The sequence below is a fragment of the Idiotropiscis lumnitzeri genome, chromosome 19 (genome assembly GCF_059441095.1).
Source record: "Idiotropiscis lumnitzeri isolate Australia: NSW breed Sydney's pygmy pipehorse chromosome 19, RoL_Ilum_1.0, whole genome shotgun sequence".
NCBI lineage: Eukaryota > Metazoa > Chordata > Actinopteri > Syngnathiformes > Syngnathidae > Idiotropiscis > Idiotropiscis lumnitzeri.
Window position 1 is genome coordinate 5524739 of NC_142409.1, and position 27831 is coordinate 5552569.

Sequence of the window (27831 nt, forward strand, 5' to 3'; positions counted from 1 at the left end):
GTATTCGAAAAACATGCATAGAATCAAATGCAGATGTCAACAAGTGCACATTCCCTCACCACTCATTAGTAGGTTACCCAGTGTACCAAAGTTGTTCTATTGTGCAGAAGCGGTAGTGGAAGGCAGTAGTGGGAAAAACAACGTTCGTCACATGTCGTCAATCGATTAGTGCGCCGAATTGTTCTACTCGCGAGGACGAAACGTACTAGTACATGGATGGACCTTAAAATGCAGTATATACATGTGACAGTAGATGTCGCTGTTGCCAGCTATATGGAGCTCTCTTGCTGGTTGTGTACTGAAAGCATATAGTGAGAACCCATAATGCAATAATCAGTATTTTAAAATAAATTGTCCGCGTTTATTTTAAAACTTCTTAAATGTAGCTACAATACATCATACCATCTGACCTCATGCAGTCAAATCACATTTGTAACCATTGCAAATGTAACTTTGTTTTTCAGGAAATTAATAGGGAACGCAAATTTAAATCAGTGCCTACATGGCCTGGATATGGCTTTGATATTTTATTGTATAACATTTCAGTCAATCTTAGCGGAGGAGGGAGTGTGATGCATCAGTGATGGGAGAGGAGGAGTGGGCGGGATCTTTGAGGTGACGTCGCGTGTGATTGGCCGGGTGTCTCTGTTCAGCGGGGGTATCTCTCTCTCCTCCCTCCCTCCCTCGGTGGCCAGTGGGCGAGAGTGGGGAGACCAGCCACACTCAACGAACAAGCCGGTGCGCGGATCCGGTAAATGACGCCCACCATTCATACATTTACACGTCCGATGCCTGTTTAAAAATATAGAGATATATATCATGAGAGCACGCAAGAGGGAGGCTTACCTCGTCGTCGTCATCATCCTCATCCTCATCAATATCATCTTCATCACCACTCTCTCTACCGTTTTCTCCCCCACCAGTCATCCTCTCCCATTGGTCCTGGACGCCCCTGCCTCGGTCGTGCCGTTTCCCCCCCAGCTTTGCATCTGAATGACGGGCGGAAGGTTCGACTTCGACGACGGCGGCACTTACTGCGGGGGTTGGGAGGATGGCAAAGCCCACGGACACGGCATCTGCACCGGACCCAAGGGCCAGGGCGAGTACGCGGGCTCTTGGTCGCACGGCTTCGAGATAGTCGGCGTGTACACCTGGCCCAGTGGGAACACCTACAAGGGCTACTGGTCCCAGGGCAAGAGGCATGGGCTCGGCGTGGAGAATAAAGGCAAGTGGATCTACCGCGGGGAGTGGAGCCACGGCTTTAAGGGGCGCTACGGCGTCCGGCAGAGTCACAACACACCTGCGAGATACGACGGCACCTGGAGCAACGGGCTCCAAGATGGATATGGCATTGAAACGTACGGCGATGGAGGTGAGACAACAACAACAGCACTCTGAGTGAATCTGGAGGCGATTGCGCATGGCACTTGAACGAACGTAACATTTGGCGGCAGGCTACGGGAAGTGGGGCCTGTTGGGAAACATTCTCATTGGGAGTGTTTTACCTATCATGGGATGTTTTAGCTTTTAAGAAGTCATCTTAGGTTTGGCATATTGCTGAAAAAATAGGATACACCACATTCAGACATCGATCCATTTTCTATATTGTGCTTGGGTTGACCTCATTAGGGTCGCATGCAGGTGAGCAGGAGCCAATCCCAGACGACAAAAACACAACTAGTGCCCAGCATGGTAGTTTATTGTTAACCCATTCCACACATTACATTGGTATTTTTTTTTTTGCTAGATTTTTTTTTTTTAAATCAGGAAGGCAAGTCAACTTTTCTATTTTTTGTCTCTGAATAATAATATATTTAGTAATATCTAAGAATTAAGGCTTGAATTCAGCAGCAGGTGTTTTTTTTCTGAAATCTCATTGCAGTAAATTACACCTCATGTTCAAAATCGGTATTGGGGAAATCTATTCTAAGTCATACTTAAAAACAAAAATTACAAATACCTCAAAAACATGACGTGCTTGAAAAAAAATAGACATTTTTTTTTAATCAATGTCAAAATTTAATTTTAGGACATATAAAGCAATCGGTGATCAAATTTGCTGTTGATTAGTATTATTATCTTTGTTAGAGAACTTTATTGTATTTATTTTTTTCACATTTGCGTCACGCTGGAACTCTTTTACATATTGTCACTGTCCTGTGAAAAACACTTAAGTCCATTTTTATTTTTACGTGAATGGTATTTCTGCCTTACAGACATCCTGTCCATCCATCCATCAATTATCTGTACCGCTTCTCCTCACTCAGGTCGCGGGGGTGCTGGATTCTATCCCAGCTATTACAGACATCCCATTAGCGTGAACATTTTTTTAAAAAAATTACAAAATTGGTCATAGGTGTTTTTCACAGGAGAGCTAGCATGAACAATTGTATGGTCTTTGTGGACCAAAAAAAAATAGTTGTTGATGCTACAACCTATAATCCACTGAGCCATTCAAATTTAAAAGGAAAATTGGCTTCTTAAAGCCATCTTTTTATCAGGCATGGATCGTCTCACGTCAACATGTGTAAGAAATCATAACATAACATAACATTGTGTACAAGTTCTTGTTGCAGTCATATCTGACTATCCAACAACTGTCATGGTGATTTGTGAGCATCCACATCACAATCTGAAGCCATATGTTGCGGAATGATGCGGTCGTTCTGTGGGAGGGCGGCGCTTGGGGAAGTCAGCTGATCTGAGAGGATGTAGAGAACATCTGGCTGTCTGACCCTGCAGCATCCTGATCACTTGATCTGCAGGGTCACCCGATTGAACTGCAGAACAGCGCCAGCCTTTTAATCTCACAATTTATCCAACTAAATTCCAGTCGCAACCAGTAGATCGTTTTTTGCCTCTGAAAGTGAACATTATAGTTTGCTGCGTCGTATTTGTCGGGGAGCTTTGGATCAGCAAGATTTTGATTATTATGAGAGATCGGGTTTGTAATATGGCGCCACAGAAGAGCCACTAGTAGCCCATTGGGCTCGCAGGAACACCAAACGGGCTTAATGAAGCATTCCTCTCATTGTGTGACTCATATCTTTTCCCTGTGGTCGGAGACAAATGGGTAGCGGTGAATGTGCCTACTGTCAGTGGGGGAGTTACCGGCTGCCTGAAAATAGGCTCAGTGATTCACATCCCGAGTGATCCTCAGTGTCTTCATCCGACGACTTTGTTTGAGGTGGATGCTCAAGGAAACATTCCAGTGGGTCTTTCTGCAATCTCTGGCCACAATGTCAGTTACACCCGCACAGTTTTTTTTTGTTTTTTTTTGCAATGTCTACGTCTTCATGATCCTGTTTAGTCAGTTGATAATTGCAAGGAAATTGCATCAATTTAAAGCCTTTATCTATTAACACTATTTGAGAGTTAATAATCCCACACAGTGTTTATTCTGCACTCTTATGAAACCAAATTATTAGAATTAGCTAAAAGTAGAATGCAGTTGACACAAGCCTCTCCCTCAAATAGTCACCACCGCGCTTAACCCTCAGGAAAAAAAAAACAATTAATTGTAAATATATTAGTACAAAGTTATCCTTCAAATGTGGATAAATAATTAACTGTTGATTAATTTAACGGAGGTTGCAAACCAAAACAGCAGCACCAATCGAGGCACATGAACAGTCTAAAGTGTAGAGCGTTACCACATGTGGGAAAGTCAGCAACATTATGTGTAGACGTCGCCTTCAATGACAATTTGCATTCTCGTAGTTGCAACTGCCATGTTTATTTACGTGACTATTTTGTCTCACTGCCTCTCGTCACTCCTTTCTCATTTTAAACTCCATTATTACGTTTCAAAAATGTATTCGTAGAAAGCCTCCCTCCAGTAGATACCTCGTCTCATCAACAGTTGAATAAATAAACGCCACAGTCGCGATTGGTGGAAATGTCATGTGCTTCCTTTATGGAATGTCAAAAATTCAAAATAATGGGAACCATAGTGTCATGTTATATATGATCATGGAAAATGAAACAGCTCCTTACGCAATGTCTGTATCTACTCCCCAGGCACCTATCAAGGCCAGTGGATGGGCGGCATGCGCCATGGCTACGGCGTGCGCCAGAGCGTTCCATACGGGATGGCGACTGTTATCCGCTCGCCTTTACGTACATCCATGGCTTCCCTACGCTCTGAGCAAAGCAACGGCACCGTGCTTCAGGACCTCTCCTCCCCAGCCGACACCCCCACGGGCAACCGCGGCGGCTTCGTGCTAAACTTCCACTCGGACAGCGAGGTGGTGACGGGCAAGAAGAAGGGCCTCTTCCGCCGGGGTTCCCTCTTCGGGAGCCTCAGGCAGTTGCGTAAGTCCGACTCCCGGACCTCCATCTCCAGCAAGCGCAGCTCGGCGCGCAGCGACGCCACCATGAGCCGCATCAGCTCCAGCGACGCCAACTCCACCATATCCATCGGCGACGGCGAGCTGCAAGACGAGGACCTCCTCTTGGAGGACCACGTGGACGCCACCACCACCGAGACCTACATGGGCGAATGGAAGAACGACAAGCGCAACGGATTCGGCGTTTCTGAGAGATCCAACGGGATGAAGTACGAGGGCGAGTGGCTGAACAACAAGCGCCATGGTTACGGCTGCACAGTTTTCCCAGATGGCACCAAAGAAGAAGGGAAGTACAAAAATAACGTGCTGGTGCGTGGAATAAGGAAGCAGCTGATTCCTCTAAAGAACCCCAAAACCAAAGAGAAGGTGGATCGGGCAGTTGAAGGCGCGCAGAGGGCAGCAGCCATCGCCAGGAGTAAAGTGGAAATAGCAGCTTCCAGGTAGAGTGTTCTTCGTAATTCTTACTTTGCCTTTTCATCGGCCAACAACGTAAAAGTCTTGACACCTGTTATGTCAGCCTGGTCAAAGGCTGTCAACGCTTTTTGACCCGTATCCATCAACGGCTTTCGTGTAGCCCTGCAAAAGGTTCTGTTTCTATTCTCTACCCATATCTTTCATTCCCGGTGTGTGCTGTGTGTGAACTGTCTGCTCGTCTCCACAACTGCGCCAATGGCGTCTCTCGTGCCCGATAACGCAAGCCTCCCCCCCCCTACCAAGTGTTGTTCTGATGTGGCATATGTGCTTTAACAGGTGGATGAGACGTGACCTTTTCATTTAAAAAAAAAAGGGTCTCACCCCAACTGGGACTCAGTTCAGTGTACATGCACAGCATCGCTTTGACATCCGCTGCCGTCACCGCATTGAGTTCTTAGGTGGGAGGCTCGATGAGTACATGCTGTGGAAAGGTGAGAGGTATTGTTTTGGTGGCTTGTTGTTGGTTGATTTGTTTGTATCCATAATTGATTGCCCTTGTAGAGCCATGCCGAGGAAGAACCCATTCAATTTTGGTGCGAATCGAACGTTTTGTTTCTTTCCCGTTCCCCGTCCTGATATAATGCTGTACATATCAGATTTATCACTTACACAAGTTATATTTGCTATGGGCGGAACAAAATAAATATTTGAATCGGAAAGTTGTTTTTGATTCACCAGATGCAAGCGTGAACTGAATTGAATCGTTCCACTTAAAAATTAATCGAGATACGTTGAATCGTCTTTTATCGGTAAGCGATGACTTCGAATTAAATGGCATGTTTACGGTACTGAAAAATTAATTCAAATGTATGGAAAATGTCTAACAAAAAAAAAGGTGATTGCATCATACCCTATCGAACTGAGCCATACCTTATCAAGTGGAATCGTAATCTCACCGAATCAGATCATTCCACTTTCAAATCGAACCGTCCTTAAATCGTTTATATATATTATTTATATCATACCAAAAAACGTATCGAATTGTCTTTTGCTGAGCATAACACACCCTTGATTTGTACATGTACAGTGGTAATCTCTTTAAACTAGTGTATACAGTGAAGAAAATCCAAATATTACTTCAACATTGATAGTACCCTAAATGTTTTAGGATGCTATGTTAAATTTGTTTCCTGTAAGGAAATTTTGAAATTACAGCAGATTTGAATCTGAACTAAAAACACCCTTCAGCGTGATGGAATTTAGTTTACTGTAAATTATAACTATGGAAAGTACAGCTAGATGATCCCTTGTGATTTTTTTTCTTACAAAATAAATAATTAAAAAAAAATATATACTAAAAAATAAAAAATTACAAGTTGCTCCAGCCTCAGCCATTCTTTGTGAATATAATTCCACTTTGGCGAGTTCAGGGAGACATTATTCTGCAGATTTTCAGGGATATAAGATGAGGGTTACATAATGCGGATTTAACATGCTTAATACCAAACCTTCCACATACTGTTTTTCCCAAACAGCCGAGACTTTTTGGTATGATGTGTTGAGTGCAACCATCAGAAAAGACAAAATAAATTCTGTGCATTGGAAGAAGGACGTAAAGCAGAAGCAGACACATGACTTGGTGCATGGCGCCAACACAGAAGCAGGAGCAAGCCTTGGATCTGATGCTAAGTGTTTATGGCAGGCTAGCAAGCGAGCTCCCTTTGTAGTGTAGTGAGTGATCAAATTACTGTGCATGTGCAGCTGCAGAGCTCAATACGAGCTTTTGTTTTTTTTGTTTTTTTTTCACCTTGTTGTTTTAGTTGCGCTCATTTGAGAGGGAGCTTGTATATTAAAAAAAAAAAAAAAGAAAGAGAAAAGAAAGGCAGCCAGTGACAGACTGCGATGCTGTAAGCTGTTATGTAAGACTCATTATGCGTTGCATGGCAGAGGATGCGCCCATATTGATCCATTTGTGGTCACATGTGACCCTGTGACTATCTTCAGAGATTGTGGGTGGGGGGCATGGGAATGCAGCTGGACCACGGATTGATTGTCTTCTCAGAAAATATCTCCAATGTACTACGGACGGAAGGTGGAGTGTTTGTAGAGTGACTGCTTCTCGGCTTGTTTGCACCATGTTGGTGTATTTTTTTATGTTTTTTTTAGGGCTAAAAAATCATTGGGTTTTTTTCCCCCTAAATTTTGCAATTGCGATTTTATATGCGATTATTTTTTTTTTTAACATCCTCTTCCCCTGTGTTAACAAGCAATACGATAATCTATATTACAATAATTGAAATTTTAATTATTTTGCATGAATATTTTGGTTATTTAAGTTATCTTACGCTAAAATAAAGCAGCACATTTCAATTAAAGTTGTCAACCCACCAAGCAATTTGACCTGCACTCTTTTAAAGCGCTCACTATACAACAACTTCTGAACATGGCAGTAAGTCATAAATTGCAGCAATAATATGTCAACAAATCTGCGGCTTAATCACTTTCTGATTCTGATTCTGTTTTTGTCCAAATTGCATTCTACTACTGTATGCTTCTCCTTTGACATGCCGAAAGTATTGCCCATAATCGTGGATGTGAGTCCAATATCCGGGTGGTATTTTGACAATTGGGAAGGCTCCATCTTAGCTCTGAATGGGATAAGCAGTAAACGGATGGATGGATGGTAAGGAGGGCATGCATGTATCAGGGAACGCCCACCCCTCCTTTTGTGGCAAAACGACTGATAGCTCCTGAGAGGAGCTAGTGGTGAAGTTTAGTGTTATTGATTCTTGTGAACTTTATCAAAGTGTGGATTCCAGGGGCATTTTCCTCATTATTCACAACGTGTTTATTGTTGTATAGTTTGCTGCTGTGCACGATGCCAATGGCTGCGCGATGAAGCTCCATGTGGTCCATCGCTCTGAAACAGGATGTGCATCCATTTGATTGCACTGTTTGCTCTGCAGCCTGGTGAAAGGTTAACCAGCAGCTCGGTTCTCCAGAGCATGAGCGATATTTATATAAGGTTTATTTTGACCACCAAATGGTCGACCAAAGGTTAGCGTGTTGTTTTTAAAACGACCAAAGAGGTTGGCTTGCGTTCTTAAAGTAGATAATTTATACGATATGATATTTAGCGGTGGATGCGGAGGGATCAGAGTAGCTAAAGAGAAAGAAGCCTGCAGAAATGTTAACTCATTAATTTGCATGCAACTATTCAAAAAAAAAAAAAAAAAGTAAATCATTAAAAATATTTTAAAAATAACAGGAAAACAGCATAAAATTATAGTTTTGTTGTAGAAATAAAAAATAAATTCCAGTATACTGAAACGTGTGAACTATGGGAGATGAATGTGCTGGTCAAATAACCGTTTTAACGTACTGTGTCAAGTCTGTTTCCAATCTTACACACACACACACACACACACACGCAGCCTTGCAGCGTGTGTCAGCACAGTGTGTACTGACTAAATAAGGCAAGGCATCAGTTGACTTATCAGCACCAGCCAGGAATATATACACCACTGATATAACAGGCCGCCGTCTCTCTCCTTGCTGTCATCTCTCCCAAATGTGATGTGCGTTAAGTACGTGTGCATGTTTCAACAAATATTTTGGAGCTCCAATATAAAACAATGTATCGCTTCTGTGTCGCCGCCTCTATATATAACCATGCAAACTTTAAGATTCCATTTAGACAGTGCTCACTTCTTCCTCTTCATGTGTGCTGTCGCGCTGCTGTCGTTACACGGCTCTTATGTTAATAAGGCAATCCGCATTGGCTGTATGAGCAGAAATGCATTGGCGACTCAATTCTGGGTTGACCATTACAACTCTAATGCGAAGGTTTACTGGTTATAAAATGTGAATGTGGCTTTTGAGGAAGTGTGGGCAAAGTGTGGTCCGCGGGTCAAATGCAGTCCGCTACATTCTGTAATCCGGTCCGATCATATTAATTTTCTTTAATCAAAACATTTATTAAAATGTTATTTATTTATCTTAGTCAATAATTTGCTCATTTGTTCATATTAAAATAAGAATTCATGGAAAATGTTTATACTGTATACTGTAAAAAAATATCAATTAAAAGAGTTGAGTAAACTCACAATTCCAAGGCAACAAACTTTGATCAAATTTTAAATTGGGCATTTCAGTAAAATAGTTCAAGCTTAGCTTGTCCCGCATTTCACTGCAAATAAATAAGCTTTCCGAATTGTCTCTCATATTGTGCCCCCAGACACTCAGCAAATAGTTTTGGAGCAAACTATTTGCTTCCTTTCTTGTGCTAACTAACATTGTTATTATTGCCATAAATATGAATAATGTATATTTTAAAGTTGTTCCAACTAAAATTACTGTTATAGCCCAAAAATGTTTATTTTTTTTACAATGCACAGAGAATAGGTAACTTGTTTTTGAATTGTCTTGTTTGATTAAAAACATGCTTAATTTAAATTTCATTAGTTATAAGTAATACAATAAAAATGACTTAAAGTAAACAATTTTCCCTTTTTTTTAATCATCTTCTTTGGGGAATCATATGGGTTCCTTTCCAGCATTTCTACAAGAGACAATCTGCGGGAAGTATTGCAACAGAATTTCCTATAACATATTTACTGACATTCAGTTACAATATATAAAAGCTTCATTCCAGGAAGACTGCTGGGCTTGGTCGAAAGTGACACAGTGATGGGATTAGGTTTCACCAACATGCCATAACACTGAGTGGCTGTGGCTGGTGAATGTTCATCGGCTCTTTCTCAGGGAACACTGCTGTGACTCAACAAGCCGCACGGGAGGATAATTAAAGGAGAGTCATGGAGTCCAAAGAGCGTTATAAAATCTTGTATAATATTCCCTTGAAATTCCTCACGTGGCTCTCTTTCTTGTCAATTTTCTTTTCCAGCTTTGCTTAACTGCTTGCTTCCTCTCCACCAAGCTTGGCATTAGGATAAGTTTTGTTATCAGCTTGATTCAAAAACTACTCTGAGACAAGAGAAGATATTTTCCTGCTGAAGCAGAATAATGTGTTTTATTTTTATAGGACTTTTCAAAGTCCCCAAATAAATGACAAGAAAATGCTACGTAATTAGAATTAAATGCAAAAGCGCAATTACTTTTAGAGCAGGCTCATTTACTTACTATTTTCTGGGCCATTTTATCTTCGTCCTTGGCAAAGGTTGGCACTCTGCACTCTACTTAGGATGCAAGGGCCACTTTAAAATTTGTCCATTTAAATTTCTTAAATACGCTAAAATCAGTCAGGCAAGCAATTGCATATTATTTATTTTTTTCTAGTTATTCTCAAAATTAATAAAATTGTGACTTGAGGATGATATTTATTATATGTTGCTAAATTGGACCTTGACGCAGCAGAATGCGGCAGAAACTATTTTTGCTTCTTAAAATTTTGTTATCTTTATTCACCAGTTTTTTCAGTTTATTTGTATTTTTGCAAATCTAGAAAATCTATGAGGTATTTAAAACAATTTATTAACAGTAGTGGCACGTATGTATCGACACCCTCCTTCACTCTGTCCTACTCCACCATTTATTTATTTTATTTTTTTTTTACAATCCGTGTAAAATGTCATTTTTATTATATGCCGCGGTCCACTGAAAAATGGATGGTCGTAGTTTGGACACCCCTCGTTCTGAAGAGAGGCGAATGGCAAGTCCTTCTCGTCGTCAGAATACATTTGTTGAGATGTTAATACAGTACTAGAAAGCCTTGACACAAATGTTAGCATCAATATCGCATAATAAGCTTTTTCTTATTTGCATTTCAAAGCAAAAAAATCCTTTCAGTATACGCAGCCTCAAGCATCTGTTACATAATCGTTTTTTTTTTTTTGTTTGTTTTGTCTTTTTTTTTTTTTTTGCACCTGCTCCCATGTTTGTGTTTATCTGTAACCTCCGGATTTGAACGCGGCCTGTCAATTCCATTCAGCCGCTCTGATTGGCTGGCTCGGACTCTGTCGCTCCAGATGTTGCTGGATTGGATTATGGAGTTATCGCTTCTCTTGCTGCTTCACGGTATTGCTTTTTCACATCCCTCCGTGATGCACGCGGCCTCTCTTGTAATCACACTCACGCAGATTGTGCTCCGCAGATATAGTGTGTCCGTGTGCGCGCGCGTGTGCATGCACTGACCATGATTAAAACGTTCCTTAAACTGAAGTGGTTGCCTGGCAATGTGACCTTTTATTCTTCCAAGCAGTCTCGTTCAACAAGGTGCACGCAGTGGAGTGGCACTTTTTCAAATATAGAGAATCAATCCCCAGAGTGTGTTTTATTTTTGTGTGTTGCAAAGGCAGTGCACAACTGTAGGCAAATAGTAGGCTGTTGCGTGGGTTTTGTTCATTTGCAAATTCATTAATACACACCAGATGCCTGGTTGGCCTGCTCGCTCAAGTGTTGGTGCTGCTGGTCGCCATGGATACTCCATCACTGTTGTCATTGTTGTTAACCAATCGCCATTTGTTGATTTGGTTTGTAAAAAGCAGAGTTGAGAATAGTCTTTTTACAGAGTATTTTAGTTTCAACGAGCGTGATTTCTGTTCCGCTTGTCCTCATTAGTTTTGTCGGGGATCTGAGTCCTAATCCAGACACATCGATTCACACAAACAATTCAGTTTACCCCTTTCCTCTCGCAGTCATCCCCTTTTCCCCTTCTGTGGTGTCATTCACTGCATCAGCTGTGCTCATTTTTCACCAAGCCGTGTTGACACAAAAAGCAACGTGAATCTGTTCCCCATCTCTCCCCCTCACGAAAAGCAGAGGGATCATCCCAGCCGGGAGATACGGTGTCGCCCTCTCAACAACACCCGCCGAGATCAGGTGCATGTTTGCGAGCCTCGAACGTGTGCCAGTGCGAAAATGCATGCGCGGGGATGTGGACATCATCATCAGCGATCGGAAATCTGTCTTTAGTTAGTTATAGTTGTGTATTTGTTGGCATTTTGTATGAATTTTAAGGCTGAATAGTAAATGTTAAATTGTTACAGGTATATATTTTATCTTCATGCGTTGTTTATTTTACACCAAGCATGTTCTCGCTCTATTTCCAGTGATCAGCCCATGTGGCCCCCTCTGGTCATGTGGGACTTTATCACAGGAATAAATTAGGAATCATTTCAGCGCTGGTTTTGGCTAATCTCTAATAGCATTAGTTGTGCTTTCGTAATCCTGAATTAGAATGAGATAAGACCTCAATTATAAGCAGGCACAATATACGAAAGAGACTGGTGCATCGAATGAAGATCTACTACTGGGGTTCCGAACGTGCTGGAGTGATTTTACATTGATGCAAAATACTGCTGGTTGATCATTGGTCAAGCAAATTGTAATACTAATAATAATTAATAATTGTAATACCACTGTAATAAAGTGACACATTTGAACCTTTTGTGACAATATCATACAACGCAGTCTCCACTTGGTTGATTTTAATTCCTACCTTCAGTCTCCACTTGGAATAATATTGTGCCTCCTTCCCAATAGACCTGACTTGGCAAGACGGACTCTAAAAAAATTGGGATAATCATCATTTCCACAGGTGGAACTAAAATGCAGCCACTGGGCCGGTAATTGAGGCTCAGGCAGCCACAAGCATGATCAGCCTCCCGAACAATATAGAAAGTAAATCAGGAGGAACGGGTGAACCGTCACTATGGGAGGTGACGATGAAATAGATGCAGATGAGGAAACGACGTAGAGATAGGTGACTTGGGGAAACTATATAAAAATGGCCAAATGCGTACCCAAGTGAATCCGAAAAATGAAAACGGAACAAAAACTGCCACAAATGTGTTGAAGGATGATACCCAATCAGAGATACTGAGAAAAAAAAAGTTTTTGTTGAATTTACTCATCAAGTCGTTGCACAAAATAAAATCATCTGGCAACATCGACTTAAAAAAATATCTTGATGAAATATAATTGAGTAAATTCAATATTTGTGCTACAAATGTAAATTTAAAATATTTGTTTGTCACTTAATACAAAAAGAGTGTAATTTTGGCAAAAGCATGCAGGACATGGATTCACTCTATTGAATTTGAAAAAAAAAAATCAAATATTACCATAATGACCCTTTCCATCTTCATCTCATTGGTGCAACGGCACACAAAATGTGTTATTAATGTTAAATTATTCCTCTAAAAACAAAGTCCACCAAACGGATGAGATGGCATCTATGGCATGCGGATTATTTTCTTTCTTCATGTCCTATATTTCCGTCAAGAATAAATCACATTTCATGGAAGGATGTAAAACATTTTATTTCAACGTTATGAGCAACAGTGCGTTGTATTTTTGTCCATAAACTGTGTACTGCAGAGTATGCCAATACTTTTTGGCTTTCTGATATCCTTTCACTGATTTTCATTACACCGAAGCTTCTCATCTCAAGTGGTGTCTATCCCTGAAATCTGACCTCACGCTCTATGAAGAGCTTATTTCATTTATTTATTTATTTATTTTTTCATCCGAGGTGATGAAAGAGATTGATGAAAGTTAATGAAAGATTTTCAAGAGCTGATGTTTACCACGGTCCAGGTCAAGACTCATCTTCTGGCTTATTATACATTGGACCAGTCAGCATTCCACTTCCCATTCTGTACAGAGGGGAGATATGTGGCAAAGAAAATGAGATGGGAGAGGGAGGAGCTTTCGGGGTGTAGAACTGAACTGTGTCAGCATGTGTGTGAGAAGGAGCATCTTCACATAGACCACAGTCCAGTTGATGAGTGATGGACGAGAGCTTAATGACATGCACACTCATTGGGGCCACTTCAATATTTATGGAGGAATGTTCTGAGCAAGGACTGAAATGTAAGCGTAGAGTAAATTTAGAAATGTTCAGTGTGCGTGTGTGGGGAGCTTGTGTACGCGCCCCCCGCGTGCGTGTGTGCCGAACATTGAAATGCTGCACCTTAATTTGCTTGGAACCAACACCGGCGCACAAGCAGAGGGTGCAAGGTGCCTGCAAGGGGTCAAAAAAAAGACGTGAACAGGTGGTGCTTGATGTGCACAAGCTGACTGTCTTTGGATTTCCAAGTGTACAAACATTTTGAAAGTTCTGGTACATAGAGAGGGAGAAAGAGGATAAGAAGAAGAAAGTCGGCTATGAGCGTGGCTGCTAACTACACGTAAAGATTGGCGACTGAAAACTGGACGGGTTTAAGATGTACCCCCCAACCGGGTTTTCTTATCAGATCAAACGGAACCAATCGTTCTTAACAGGCCCACTCCTCTTTAATTGCTGTTAAATGTCCAATTTGGGTCATGCGAAGATGAAATTAGGATGGTGCATTTACTCTTATTGTGGTTATATTTTGTTCAAAAAAATTGTCACGTGCGCTCACCAAAATTGAATGGCATTATGTAATTAAATTAATGAAACATATCGAGAGTTTTGAAAAAAAATAAGTCACTTATAATGTAATTCTTTATCTGTCGAGTAGTACCACTGAATTTTCCATAGTGTTGCGATGCACCCAAATGGATCAACTTGTTTATTCAAAAACAGCCACTGTGTGATACTTGGCATCGCCAGGAATACAACCAACCAACGTCACCATCTCTACTCTCCAAGCGTTCATGTTTTCTCACCTTCCGAGTCACTCTGCTCCACTGTGACTCCCATCTTTCTCTGCCTGTCACCTCCCACCCGCAGACATCCCGTCTGGGAACAAGTCTTTGTCGCTTCCGGGACCTGCTAAGGCACTAAAGTGAACTGTTACAGTCCTGTATGGATATATCACAGCCTTGCTGTGTAAACTCATATCACATTCGTGCCTGCTCTTATACAGGCGCACATTTCGCACTTTTCAGAAATAGACATCCACATGTCCTTGGGCTTGCATGTGCGTCGGATGCATGTTTTCAGTTTGGTTGTGAGGTAACCGCAGACATGTATCGATTTATTGAGTGTATTTCGCTTTTCGTACAGGGCAGCGTTTCAATCGTGGCATTTTTAACACATGAACTGGCATTCATTGGTTTCATTGGCATCCCAATTTATATTTTTTTTCTTCGGTCCATGGGGCAGTTGTAATTGAATCCCAAGAAGTCTGCCTGGCAACAAGTGGCCAAGCGGCTCATGTTTGGCTATTGATGTTGCACTGTTTGCAGTCTAAGTGGTTGTTTCCCCTGCAGTCTTTCATTCGAAAAAAAAATCAATAAAAAGTTTCCCCAGCGTATAGCATTGCTGCGTGCTTCACAGCAACAAATAAAGCACTGCATGTTAAAAGGGCTGGTCACTCAGACAGTGTTAAATTCTTTGTGAATTTATTTTTACTTTTTCATCCGCAGCTGGTCAGTGGCAAGCTTCTTGAGAGACCTTGCAGTCTGTCTGTAAATACAGTCCCCAGTGTGTACTCTGTCTCTGGGTCATGCACCAACTTATTTCTGGGGAGGAAACCGAGCCGTTGGCATATAGCTCCTCATGCATTTTAATAAAGTGCTGCTCACAAACAGGACATCCCTCAGTACAGCATGTCTGAAATAGAGGCGGCCGGCCATTAAGGTCACTCTGACCGAAACGTGGATAGGGAGGGAGGGAGCTGTGTGTGCAGATGAAATGACATGTTATATCGGTGTTGTTGTTCGGAGTTAAATCGTTGATGATTTGCCCGTCCATTTTCCTCCGCTTATGCTGCTGGTCAAGTTCACGGTTGTGGTCGTGGACTGGTCACTTCAAACAATTGCATGAGGGCAGAAAACAGCGTAGATAAACAACCGTTCACATCCACATTCAAACCGTTGGACAATTTTGAATCTTGAATGAGTTTAATGTATGTTTTTGGAATGTGGGAGAAAAAAAAAAATCACATAAGCACGTAGGGAATATGTACAGTCAAATCCACACAGAAAGGCCAAAGCCGAGATTGGAAGTAAAAATGTTTCAATGTGAGGTAAATGTGCTACCCCCACTAACTCAAATTATTATTTACATTTATTTATTTGCGATGGCTTGTTGCACAACAGAGGAATCATGCTGAGAGGAAGATGAATGAGGGAGTTTAAGCAGGGTTAGCACGCGCAGCTGTCCGCGCTTCCATGTCTCCAGTGCATGATGACCTTCAAATCCAAGAGCTTTAATTGACACACTGCCTGATTAGGCCACCTTTTGGAGGAATTCCGGTGACACACGTGATGTATTTTTGTACCGTGGCATCTCATGGGAGGAGGTTGTTAAGATGGTCGCGTTCCAATACTTTCACTGCTAATACTAAGCTTGCATTGATCCCCAAAGATAATACTCTTCCCCTATTTTGGCCGTTTTGGAGCACGGCCATCACACAGTAGACACAAGCCAGGTTTATGGGACGGTTTTAGCCTGAGGATTTGCCACCACTCTTTACTGTTGGCATTATTGAATAGATGTCCCCCCCCCCTTACATCAATGCCCACTGTAGAACATTTAGGAATTTGTCACATGTGTAGTACACGTTAGTGCAGACTGGATTACGCTTGGAGCATTCACTCACTCCATTTGGGAGAAGAAAAAAAATCTGGCTTTGGATGTGTGATCCAAGTACAAGGGGTTGTGTTAGTATCCCAAAAAAAGATCCAGCTCAAAGATGAGTTGGAATGAAATGAAGGAGCAAAATCGAGTAGCTCTGTTTTATAATAGCTTTTCATTGGACAACTCTGAAGAAACGAGATTTTGCTACAATGTGAAGTGGTCAGTGTATAGCTTGTGGATCGGTGTTAATTTACTGTCCCCTCAAAATAACTCAACACCCAAGCCGTTAGTGTCAAAACTGTTGGCAACAAAAGTGAGTGCACCCTAATCCAAATTTCCCTCCCTGGTGTCATGTCACCCATTAGTTATGAAAGGTATCAGGTGTGAATGGGGACTAAGGTGGGTAAACATTGTTATCCATCTCAGACGTTCTCATGGTGGTCAGCAGAAGTTCAACATGGAACCTAATGGCAAAAAAAACCCCTCTCTTTTGCTTGTTAATTAATTAATTATATTTGCAACAAAATGACAGGTGTGCTATTGTATTATATTATTTGAACAACCTGTGTGTGCTTGTTAGCTGACGACAATGTTGCGTTTCTTAATAGGACAGCCCATGCCAGGACGAAGAGCGAGGCAGCAGACCAGGCCGCCATTTCTGCAGTGCAAGATGCCGAAATTGCCAGAGCGGTTGCCAGGGAGCTTGCACCAAACTTCTACCAACCAGGTATAGTATTATACATGCATGCTTCCAAATTTTATTAATTTTTTTTTTTAACTCGATGTTTGACTATTTAAAAGTGAACCCCAGTATTGTTGATAGACACCCACCCCATTTGTAGTTGAGTAAACCAACACCACCATCAACTTTTCGTGGAATTACGTTACGATGACTTGTCGGTGCTCAGAGGGTTGTTCTTAACAGCTTGGGGACCAGTTGCTTAAGTCTGGAGACATGTAACCTGCCAAAAATAAGTGTGAAATGTTTTATTTGTTCCAATATTGCACAATTGCTCTTGTATAGTATCAGAGGTAATCAACACTTCTGTGTCTTTGATCTTGGCAAAATGTTCATTTTGATTGGAGGCAAGAGCAACCAGTAATAAAAAAAAAAATCTTTGTTACTGCTTTTTGTGGGGTTAAAGGTGAAACACAAGGCCTGAGAAAGTTTGAAGGGTGCGAAAGCATCTATTAACATTCGATTATGGGGGATGGAGAGAGGGAGAGAGGGAGAGAGGGAGAGAGGGAGAGAGAGAGAGAGAGAGAGAGAGAGAGAGAGAGAGAGAGAGAGAGAGAGAGAGAGAGAGAGAGAGAGAGAGAGAGAGAGAGAGAGAGAGAGAGAGAGAGAGAGAGAGAGAACCTGCAGCAAGTATTTTGGAGTGAGCCTAAAATATATTTTTAAAAAAACACATAATGAAAAAAAATTATAAATGACTATTTATTGAAGGTTAGGTTTCAACGGCACTCGTAGTTTTCGCTGTACTTACTTGTTTTCATTTGAGGCTTTGAAGTATTTTTTATGAAAATATCCACTAATTGCGTTAAACTGAGGTCCAACCCCACCCCACCCGCATGATCTTCTTATCCATTTATTTTGACTCATTCACTTCAAACATTATATTGTGCACGTTTCCCAGAAATGACGTATGCACAGAAGAAAACAAGCCCATTCATTACCCAGCAGCTTTCTAGCTGTGTTGTCTGATGTGTACCAGTGAGGCGTGTCTCCCTCACTCCACTGTGCAGTATATTTAGGCCTATGAGCTGCATGACCTTGGGCCTTTGCCAGAAGGCACCATAAAATAGTGAGTGACCAACACGGTGACAATGGTACTCATTTGAGCGTGTCCCCTCCACTAAGCCCGCAGAGATGCTCCACTCCGGCCACAAACACTGTGGAGCCGTTTGTTGTGTTGTGGAAACTGGCGGCCGTGCCACGGCCGCAGACTGATCCGCGCAAGTCTATGCAGAGGGTGTCCTTGTCTTTTAAGTGAGATCATGAATGAGAGAGTGGACAATGTCATCGTCATAGTGTGCAGGGCGAGGCAACATCACAGAGTCCCGAGAGCCAAGAATGGTCTTGTGGTTTGCTGTTGGTTCATCTGGTCCTTCGGCTGTATGTTTGAGTGCAAACACACTCCCCTATTCTTTTTATGCTTATATGACAACCACGTCAAAGAGAACATGCACGCTGGCCATGCACATAAAAATATTCACCGTTCGTTCTTCAGTGGTGTTGTCGTTGTCGGTTAAAGTTATCTCAGGACAAGATTATGTATTAGCTCTAAGCGTTGAAAGGAACCCGCCCACACTAAGAGTGTAAATATGAAGCGCCTCATCTGCTTGAATATATCCTTGAAACTATAATGACTCTACCAAGGTTTAATAATCCTTATTTGTATCAGCGCTGAATGATACACCTCCTACATTCATCTGAATTGTCATGAATGCTTTGTGCTCATTAAAAGACCTTTAGTTTTTTTCATGAAATTGAATTCATTAAACATCAAGTACTTAATATTTGACCACATTTCGGGGAAGTTGTGCCATCATGTACATGAAGCACAACTTTCCATAGAATCCTTTACATTTGATATCGTTCATATCTACCTTGCAGTGGAAATGTTGTCACTTTCCCCAGTCCCTCAGCTTTTAATGCTCAATCCTCCTGGGTAGCAACCAGGGCTCTAAACCTCTTGTTGTTTGTAATTGACATTTCAGACTCATAGCAGATTATCACCCACACTGGGAGTGTCCACTTCAAAAGGGAAAATAGGGTCACGGGGAACAGAACCCTGACCTTTACGATTGGTTCACACACAGCACCCTGGAGGGGGAGCGGCGAGGGCGAGGGCGAGGGTGGGCGTGGCCCCTCGTGCTGACGTTAATTGGGCTATATTTGTTGCCAACGTGTGTTTGCCGCCGTCTGATGGAGACATAGCTGGCATCCTTGTGCGCTCAAGAGGAGCGCACGCTCACCCCTCAGCACGGCTGACGCGGCGCAGCTGTCCCTTCCTTCAGCCGGTCACCAGAACCAAAGCTGAGGGGGTTGGTGGGGGGGGATCACGCTCCACCTTGTTTGACCCAGTCAAGGTACACCCGGCAATCAGGTGGCGGTATAAAATCCGGGAGTTGTTATGAGCTTGTGAGTCCGAACAGCAAGGGTCACACCTCAAATTGTGTCAATGTGGGCAAAAGTATCAGTAGACATTCAAAAGAAAAGTAAACCGAAAGATTTCCACTTGAGTGACCAGATAGCCCCCTTTTCCCGCCTTTTCTTGCCTGTTCTGAAAATGTGATTGCATCGCGATTGATGAAATATCAATTAGTTGTATTAAATGACACATTGGTCCTTCTATTGTCGGTGAGCTGGAGTCTCTCCCGGCTGACTTTGGGTGAGTGGCGGGAAGGGCAAGGCCCCAGACTGGTTATTAATAAATCAGAGACCACGTATACACAAAACTAGCACTCACACTCACAATGACACTGACGGACAATTAGAGTGTTCCACTGACCTCCATCTTCACGCTGACTTTGGTCACAGCGCCGGTAGCGCGTCTCTGCAAACTACATTCTAGTGCACTCAAAATGCATTTGATGGGATTATAACGTCAAGTTTGCCTTGTATCTAAATTCCACATTGATCTGTGGGATTAATCCATTTTTCAACACAAGAATTTAAAGGGGAAGTCGACCATGAAAATGTCTTTGCGATCAAATGTTCCTTGCGCAATCATTAGTCTAAACATGGAATTCTGATTGATATTGTGTTTGGAGACAATGAGTAAAACTGTAAAATCCACCCGTTTTTAGCTATCTCTGGGGGCGGCCATTTTGTCACTTGCTGACAACGGAAAATGACAGTTTATTTTTATTTATTCATTTTTATTTGATTATTGATTTGACAATGTAAAGAATATTCTTGGGACAAAGTATCATTGTTCCTGTCCTCTAGTCACTTTAACACTGACTAATTTAAGCAAAGAGACATCAGCAAACAACAAGTCTGCTCTCTCAGTCTAACATTAACGCAGCAGAGAATAAGGTGACAAATTAAGTGTGATTTTTCACACATGTAGGTGGACATTTACATTCAGTTCCTGAGTTTATTCAAGGACACAATGAAAATTCCAAACAAGGGAGCCCACTTTTGAACGTGATTTTCACTGTTGGTTAAAGCTGCATCCGCTATATTAATGCAGACATGTTGTTTATTGTAAGAGGCTGCCTGAGACGTAAGACATACATGTCAATGTTAAGACATTTTTCAGTTTTATTTCATTGGAACAATGATCAGCCACGGTTTTTATTTTTATTTTTTTTCTTATTTTTATTTATTTATTTTATTTGCAGTTTACAGTTACATACTCGCAATGAGGCAGGGGGAGTTAGATAAGAGGCCGCTGCTCTCTCAGTGTGAGTTCTTGGACACTAGATAACATTTTATTTGAAATAGAACTGGCATGTGTTCAAGGTTTTGGTTATCTCCCAAGCCATCAGTGAACTGTTCCGATTTTATGTTTCATTTTATTTATTTTTTTATTGCTGTTGGTGTTGGTGTTGCACCATCTTATATTTTTGCTTGCCAAAGCGTGGGATATAATAGCGGTTTTGGATCTACAAACGCATGGCTAAAGAATCACATTTTCATCATAATTGACAATGAATTTCCTGATTCATCGAGTATGACCTTTTGTACTGTGCGGTGGACTGTTCCATGATGGCATATTAGATCAAAATAAATCATGTAAATCATCAGAGAAGCCCAAATGAGCTTTTACACATACCCACCTGAAAGAAAAGCATTTTATAATTCTTTGGCCTTTATTTCTAGAAAATTATGTGATTTGCAAAAGCATGTACAGTATGCATATGTTGATATGTTATACTGAATCACCGTTGTCAATTGCGCAGGGCCTGACTACGTAAAACAGCAGTATAAAGAGCCTGTGGCGATTAAGGAAGTCCCCGTTGTGAAGAAAGACGACTCGCCGAGCGATTCTCCCCATTTTTACCGCAAAGGTACCACCCCTCCTCATTCCCCGTTAAATAGTCCTGTGGTCTCGCCTCCCCACTCGCCTCACTCCAACAAGAAGAAAGGCCACCTTGCCAACAATAACAGCCGCAAAACCAGCAAAGAAGAGCAGCCTTTGCATAAAATAAGCAAGGAGGAGAAGCCCGCTCATAAAACCAGCAAAGATGAACGTTCGAGTAGGAAACAGAACAAAGAGGAGAGAATGTCCGTCCCCGATGGCCCCAAAGCTCCTCATGTGCACATCGAGGCACCACCTAAACCTGCAAAACTTCAACAGCCGAGCCCTCCGCCAGATGCCCCCGCAAAACCTCCTTCGGTCCCGGTCAACGGCCAGCTCCACGCGGAGTACCACAGTTACTACGTCAAGGCGCCTGTAAAGGGCCCTCCACCCCCCGATCCAGAGGAGGACCCGGAGGAAGAGCCCAGTGCGCAGGCCTTGGCACGCTTGCCGCCCCAACCCAGGTCTCTTAGTACCCCGACCCCGAAGCCGGCCTCCATACGGGACAGCAAGGGCGAACCGAAACTCAGGAAGCAAGATTCCCTAAAGCCAAAGAGCCTCGCAGACACAAAGAAAGCCAGCATGGAGATTGCAGAAACCACGGCGGAAACAGTGAGTATTCTTTGTAGAGGAATTTTCAAGGCGCATACTTACTGTCTTCTTGCACTATATCGATTTTGTACTTTCAATGAAGTAATAATTCGATTGACAAATTGCGTCTGCATAAACCTGTCTTATAATTGATCAGTGCTGTTTTTTGGAGTTCTTCATTGTATGTGACTTTCTGTTCCCCAGGACATTCATTATTATATGATTTCTCATTGGCCTAATGGGCATTTATTGAGCCCTATAACCTCTGTCTAACAAGTAACCTGGCAAACATGGGGTGTGACCAAGAAAAAATTAAAAATAAATAAATAAAAGAGAAAATAAAAAACAAGAAAAGTATCATTTGAAAAATGAAATATTAATTTAATTGAATGTATATATTTATTTTGTATTCATTCCCATATTTTCTTGCTATCTGTCTTTCATTTTTAAATATTTCTGGGGGGGAATAAATACAAAATAAGTATATAAATACAATTCAATTAATATTTCATTTTTTCAAATTCAAATTCAAATTTCATATATATATATATATATATATATATATATATATATATATATATATATATATATATATATTTATATATATATATATATATATATATATATATATATATATATATACACACACACACACACACACCCACGCACACCCACACATACACACACGTCTAGAACCTAGCAACCTAGCATGTCATGTTTATTTTGCTGTAATATGTTCATCATAAAATAATTTCATGTTCTTTTACAGGGTCCTAACTCCATCCTTGTTGCTATGGTAATGCTGTTGAATATCGGCCTTGCAATTATATTTGTTCATTTTCTGACATGATAGTCCTCATTCTTAGGTAAGTTTGTTTTGACATAATATACAGGTGAAGCCTCCAAAGTGCTTCTAAGGTTTCACAAAATGACTATATTATGGGAAGATCATTTCATGCTTCTCGAATATTTGTTGAACTTCTGCACTTGACTCCATTTAAAGGGAACAAACCTCGGTGAAGTGTTTTAATTCTATTAATTTTTTAGTAAACCAATCTCCCCGAATGTTTGGGTTTTGACTTTGGAGGTTGCACTGTAAGCATTTTATCAATCCAAGTCTCAAAAACAGATCATCAATTAAAAAAATTTGTGTTTGCAGTGAAAAGACGGCAAGCTATGCAGTTGCATCGCCAGCCTTGAAAAAAGAAAATGGCGCCGACGAGTCCCGGTGGCAGCCGGAGGTGTTTGGTTAACAGCATGACACCGCAGAGAATCAGGAGGAAGGCGTCACTAGCACCGACCTGTCACAGGCCCCGCGTGGACCACCCCTGCCAATTAGCACTCCTTTGGGCTTCTGGAAAATCTGAGGTGAAATGTTGTCTATTGAGTTATAATAAACCAATCAAACGTAGTGGAAGTCATTTCAACCCGCTGGCGCTGAGGCGAGCAGCCGGAGGAGGCAGCGGGATGGCGGACTTTGCTGCTGGGAGAAAGCGGAGCTGCACTTTTAGATGACGGGAGCAAACAGCTGCCTTTCTATTTTGCCATCGCGAGGAGGTGACGAAGGCATGGCGGGAGTGAGGTGCGGAACAGTCGCATTGGGAGCATGCGGGGCGTTTTTCGTGGGGTGGGGGGGTTCCCGCCGCTTTATACAACAGCAAGCTGGCCCTGGCCTGTTGCGAAGAAGTCAGAGCTAGCACGGTCACTCGCCAGTCTTATTGTTTTAAAAGCGCTTCATGTTTGTCCAGCTCCATCCAGCACTGCTCAGAACAACCCCCCCTACCCTGTTGCATGGTACTGTTTTGGCATTTTCTTTTTATCGTATTGTGTTTGTTCTTTGTTGTTCTTGGGATGGTGGTAACCCTTTTATTTTCGAATGGAATTCCCACACCGATTGAATTGTATTTTATTGTAAATGCAAGTGCAATATGTTCTATTTTTTTTTTTTTTCAAAAGCTCTTGGACTATATTTTGCCAAAAAATGAATTATAACATTACTAAATGATAATTTATCACAGGCATGGAGAACACTTTGCTTGTGGGTGTTACACAATTCAAAAAAGGCATTTGATTAGGCCTGGAATTCAATTTTAAAAAAAATGAAAAAAAATCTTAGAGTACCTTGTTATTAAAAGCAATTGCAGAACACAAAAATACAAATTCTCATAACATATAATAATATAAATATGAATTATGTCGTTTCGCCAAATTATTTTATTTATTTAGTATCGTCTTCAGTTGACTGAAATGACCCTTTATGGAATAAACATCACCTACCCCCAATCTTGATCGACAGCTAGCAAAGGAAATTTATTGACGTCGGCTGTCGAGAGTAGCGTTAATGGTCTTATTGTTATTTATTGAAATCCAAATCAAATATTTAAATATGTATTGCAACCTGCCTACACGACACAACTGGGCTTGTATTCCCTCCGTGTTCTCGCCATTGGCCACCATTGTTTTACTCTAGGATGCAATGGCTGCTGCGACAGTGATCGATTGGGAGGACGGGAAGTTGGAATTATTCAGTTTGACGATTAAGGGGAACGTGGCGGCCGGGGGAAAAAGAAGAAAGATGCCTTTAAAAGTCTTTAACAGTACTACTGTTTACTTTTTTTCAAAGATGAGGATGTTGATAGGTGCCGTCTTTGTCTTAATATTGTGCAGGATACTCGTGACTGTTGTCATCTACTGAGTCATGCTTTTTAATGAGTTAATTCTCCTCACAGGAACTGTCATCTCCGTTGCAGCTAAGGCATGACTTTATTTGACTTTAAAAAAAAAAAAAAAAAAAAAAGGTTATTTCTATGGTTTACTATCATGACTCAAGATTAAATGTTTGTATCTGTTAGGCCTGGTAATCATTAGACGAGGGCATTCGATTAAATTCCCTTCATTGACTTTTAGCAAAATTAACGGTGAATTATTTTGGATTTTCTAAATGTATTTTATATTAGTTAGCGGTAAAACAACAAAAGAAAAAAGATTATTTATTTAAAGGAGATATGTATTATGCAATTTTCCACAATTTCAAATAGTTCCCAGGTGTCTTAATTAAAGGTTTGACATTCTTCCATCACAGTACACAAAGGATCAAGAAATAACACATCCACGGGGCGATCTGTCTCGGCTTTTGTTACCATGACAACCGGGGGTGGAGCTAGTAGGGGTATGTGACATAACAAGCAGCTACTCTGTTGCTAAATTTTTGACTTTTTGGAAACTCTGCAACTCCCTCCAATGCAAGAGAAGTTCGCCACGTGCTAATTTAACCATAACCACCCACTACTGTTAGCTTAGGCTCATCTGTGCTAACACTGCAGCTCTGCTTACCTTTTGGCTTTGACATGATAGTGCTTCCGTGAAGTATGGCTGCCCGATTCGGGGCACCGCTTGATAATGACGACTCTAGGGCTGGTGTTGTGTAAAATCAGTTGACTTGTGAAGTCATTATTTGTTCAGATTCAGAATGACTTGGTCACAGTCACATTTTTACGACAAGAAATCAAATTTAATTGCATACTTGTTTGGAGGGGAGGCACTACAGAGACCCAATGGTTTTTATGCAAATAACGCAGAAATCCATTTTACATAATAGGCCCCTTTTAAAAACTCAAGAGCACCTTCGCGTCCGCCTTGAGGGAGCAAATTACTCGATTCCAAATCATAGTTGGTTCTGTTGCAGCTATTAACAATCAGTTCTGCACAAGAATCTGTAATGTCAATTAATCGATTATTAAGCCCATTTCTTCTCATCATGAAGAATGGGCTTTAATAATCGATTAGTGTCCATTGCCTCAAACTGAGAACAAAGTCTTAATTTAACATTAATCCATACAATGTTTAACATTTGAAAGAACACGTTGCACACACACAAAATACAAACTGACAGCACAACTATGGAAAAGCATTGTAATGTGATGTGTTAAAACGGAAATGATTTAAAATCTAAAATGTATTAGAAACAGGGTGAGTCAGCCAGCATCTTCTCAAACAGCATCAGATTTGATTATTTATTCACTTTTTTGTATGGTTCTTTTGTCCTCAGAACCACAAAGATGCAAATTTTGGGTTAAATGAGCAGTCTGTTTTTGGAACCTTTTTTTTTAATGCAGCATTGCATCTTGGAGACATTTATATATAGACAATCTATACTATTTCTAAGGATTTTTACAGAGCACAATACAGAATCTGGTATGAGTATGGGTATTTTTCTAACAATTTGCACACCTGTATTTTGACAGTGGCTATAACTTGTTTGTAATTGGTAACGTAATGCACATATTCTAATGTTTGATGGTGAGATGACAAAAATAAAGACATTTCTAACTGTATGTATCATTTGAGGACGTCAGAGGTGGATAGATGTTTCCTTCTGAGTATTTTTGGAAAATGTTGGAGACCTTTGAGACCTCAAGGCTCATGATTTGTGCAAAGTCTATGGAGATAAATTTATGTGTATAACAATAAAAATGTTATGCCTTGTTAAATGTTTTTCTTGTCTGATATTTGAAAAAAATACATATTGCCATGATTGTGAAACTCAAGTCGCATTTAACAGTCTAATACGAAGGCGCATTAAGGTCACATTGAAATTTCTTTTTCTTTTTTTTTTTTTTTTTTAATTATTGGTATACCAGTAAATGGCACAATAATATATTTTATGTTTATATAATCAATTTACTTTTTTTAGTTAAAAAAATAATCTGAATTATTTATGTAACAAAGCAATAAAAATTTAAATATATATTCTTGGGATATAGTGAAAGTGGTGATGTTTGTTTATATATATATATATATATATATATAAACACTGTTTTTTGATTGACTGGTCACAAGGTGCTACTGTCTTACAGTAACTTGTGGTTCATCCATTCTGACTGCAGTTTTCAAACGCGATTCCTTACAGGTCGACTAACACCAGCACCAAAATGGCTTCTAACTGTTTTAGATTCCGTTCCAGTGTTCACTTGCGGGTCTCTCCTGTTGATAATGTGCATGTACCCTCCAAGCAATGAAAGACCTCCTGGTGACCTTCTCGTAATGAGGTCTCATGGGAAGGAGCTGACGGTTGTAATCAAAGTGTCTTTCCCAGGTTGTTGTAGTCGTGCTGCAAGAACAGACAGATGACTTTTTTTCACTGTTTTTCATTGCTGATTAGCCTGGGATTTGTGTTGTTGCATCTGCCTCTCTCATCTACATGGGATTCATTTGTCTACACATTGCATTTTTTGTCTTGCTTTACTACTTTAAGCTACCTTCTGTCAAAGCACCGGCACAAAAGGTTGTTGCATCACAGATTTTGTGTGACGAGATAACTGTAAACTGATAAGACTGTGTTTGTCCTCTAGAGAGTGTAAAACACAAATGTGACGCCCAGCTTGTCAGTAATGGTATACAATATCTCAGTTACTATTCTCATATGTGCAGGGTGCCCGCCAAGATTTAAGTGCACTCGGTGCCCAAATATAAACTGAAACCCTGTAGGTCTTTAGTGTCATCAAAGAGGCCATTTAACACATACCAATGACTGCTAATGTCATGGAGGGCAATCAAATCACCTATTTGTATTGGGCCAAGACAGCATTTCTTGCCGTTATCAATTTACATATATATATATATATATATATATATATATATATATATATATATATATATATATATAGATCAGAAATTTTAGAATGCAGGCAATATGAGTATATAGGCTGCTTTTTCCTCAGAAAGATGGACTTTCGCCCGACCTATGAGGTCAAAGGTGCAGTGAAGTAGGTTTTTGTCCAGTGTAACTCTGTACGTTAATGCATTCATCTTTGCATCAATCCTGACCAGTCTCCCACTTCCTGCGCCTGAAAGACGCCACCACATGATGACACGCCCACCACCAAGCTTCACTGTCACGATGGCATTCACATCACAGAGTCCTATCTTTGTCTTGTCAGACCACAGAATTTTGTGTCTAATCCAACAGACC

General features: G+C 40.9%; 1 protein-coding gene across 1 annotated transcript; it reads left to right on the forward strand.

Moving 5' to 3' along the window:
- The first annotated feature begins 604 nt into the window (after window positions 1-604).
- Window positions 605-26354, forward strand: LOC148318238 (junctophilin-1-like). The gene is made up of 7 exons (XM_088282802.1): window positions 605-751; window positions 924-1372; window positions 4021-4789; window positions 16845-16963; window positions 21151-21881; window positions 22630-22726; window positions 23020-26354. The coding sequence occupies exons 2-6, from the start codon at window positions 994-996 to the stop codon at window positions 22708-22710; spliced, it is 2079 nt and encodes a 692-aa protein (XP_088138928.1). The 5' UTR covers window positions 605-751; window positions 924-993; the 3' UTR covers window positions 22711-22726; window positions 23020-26354.
- Window positions 26355-27831: the final 1477 nt, after the last annotated feature.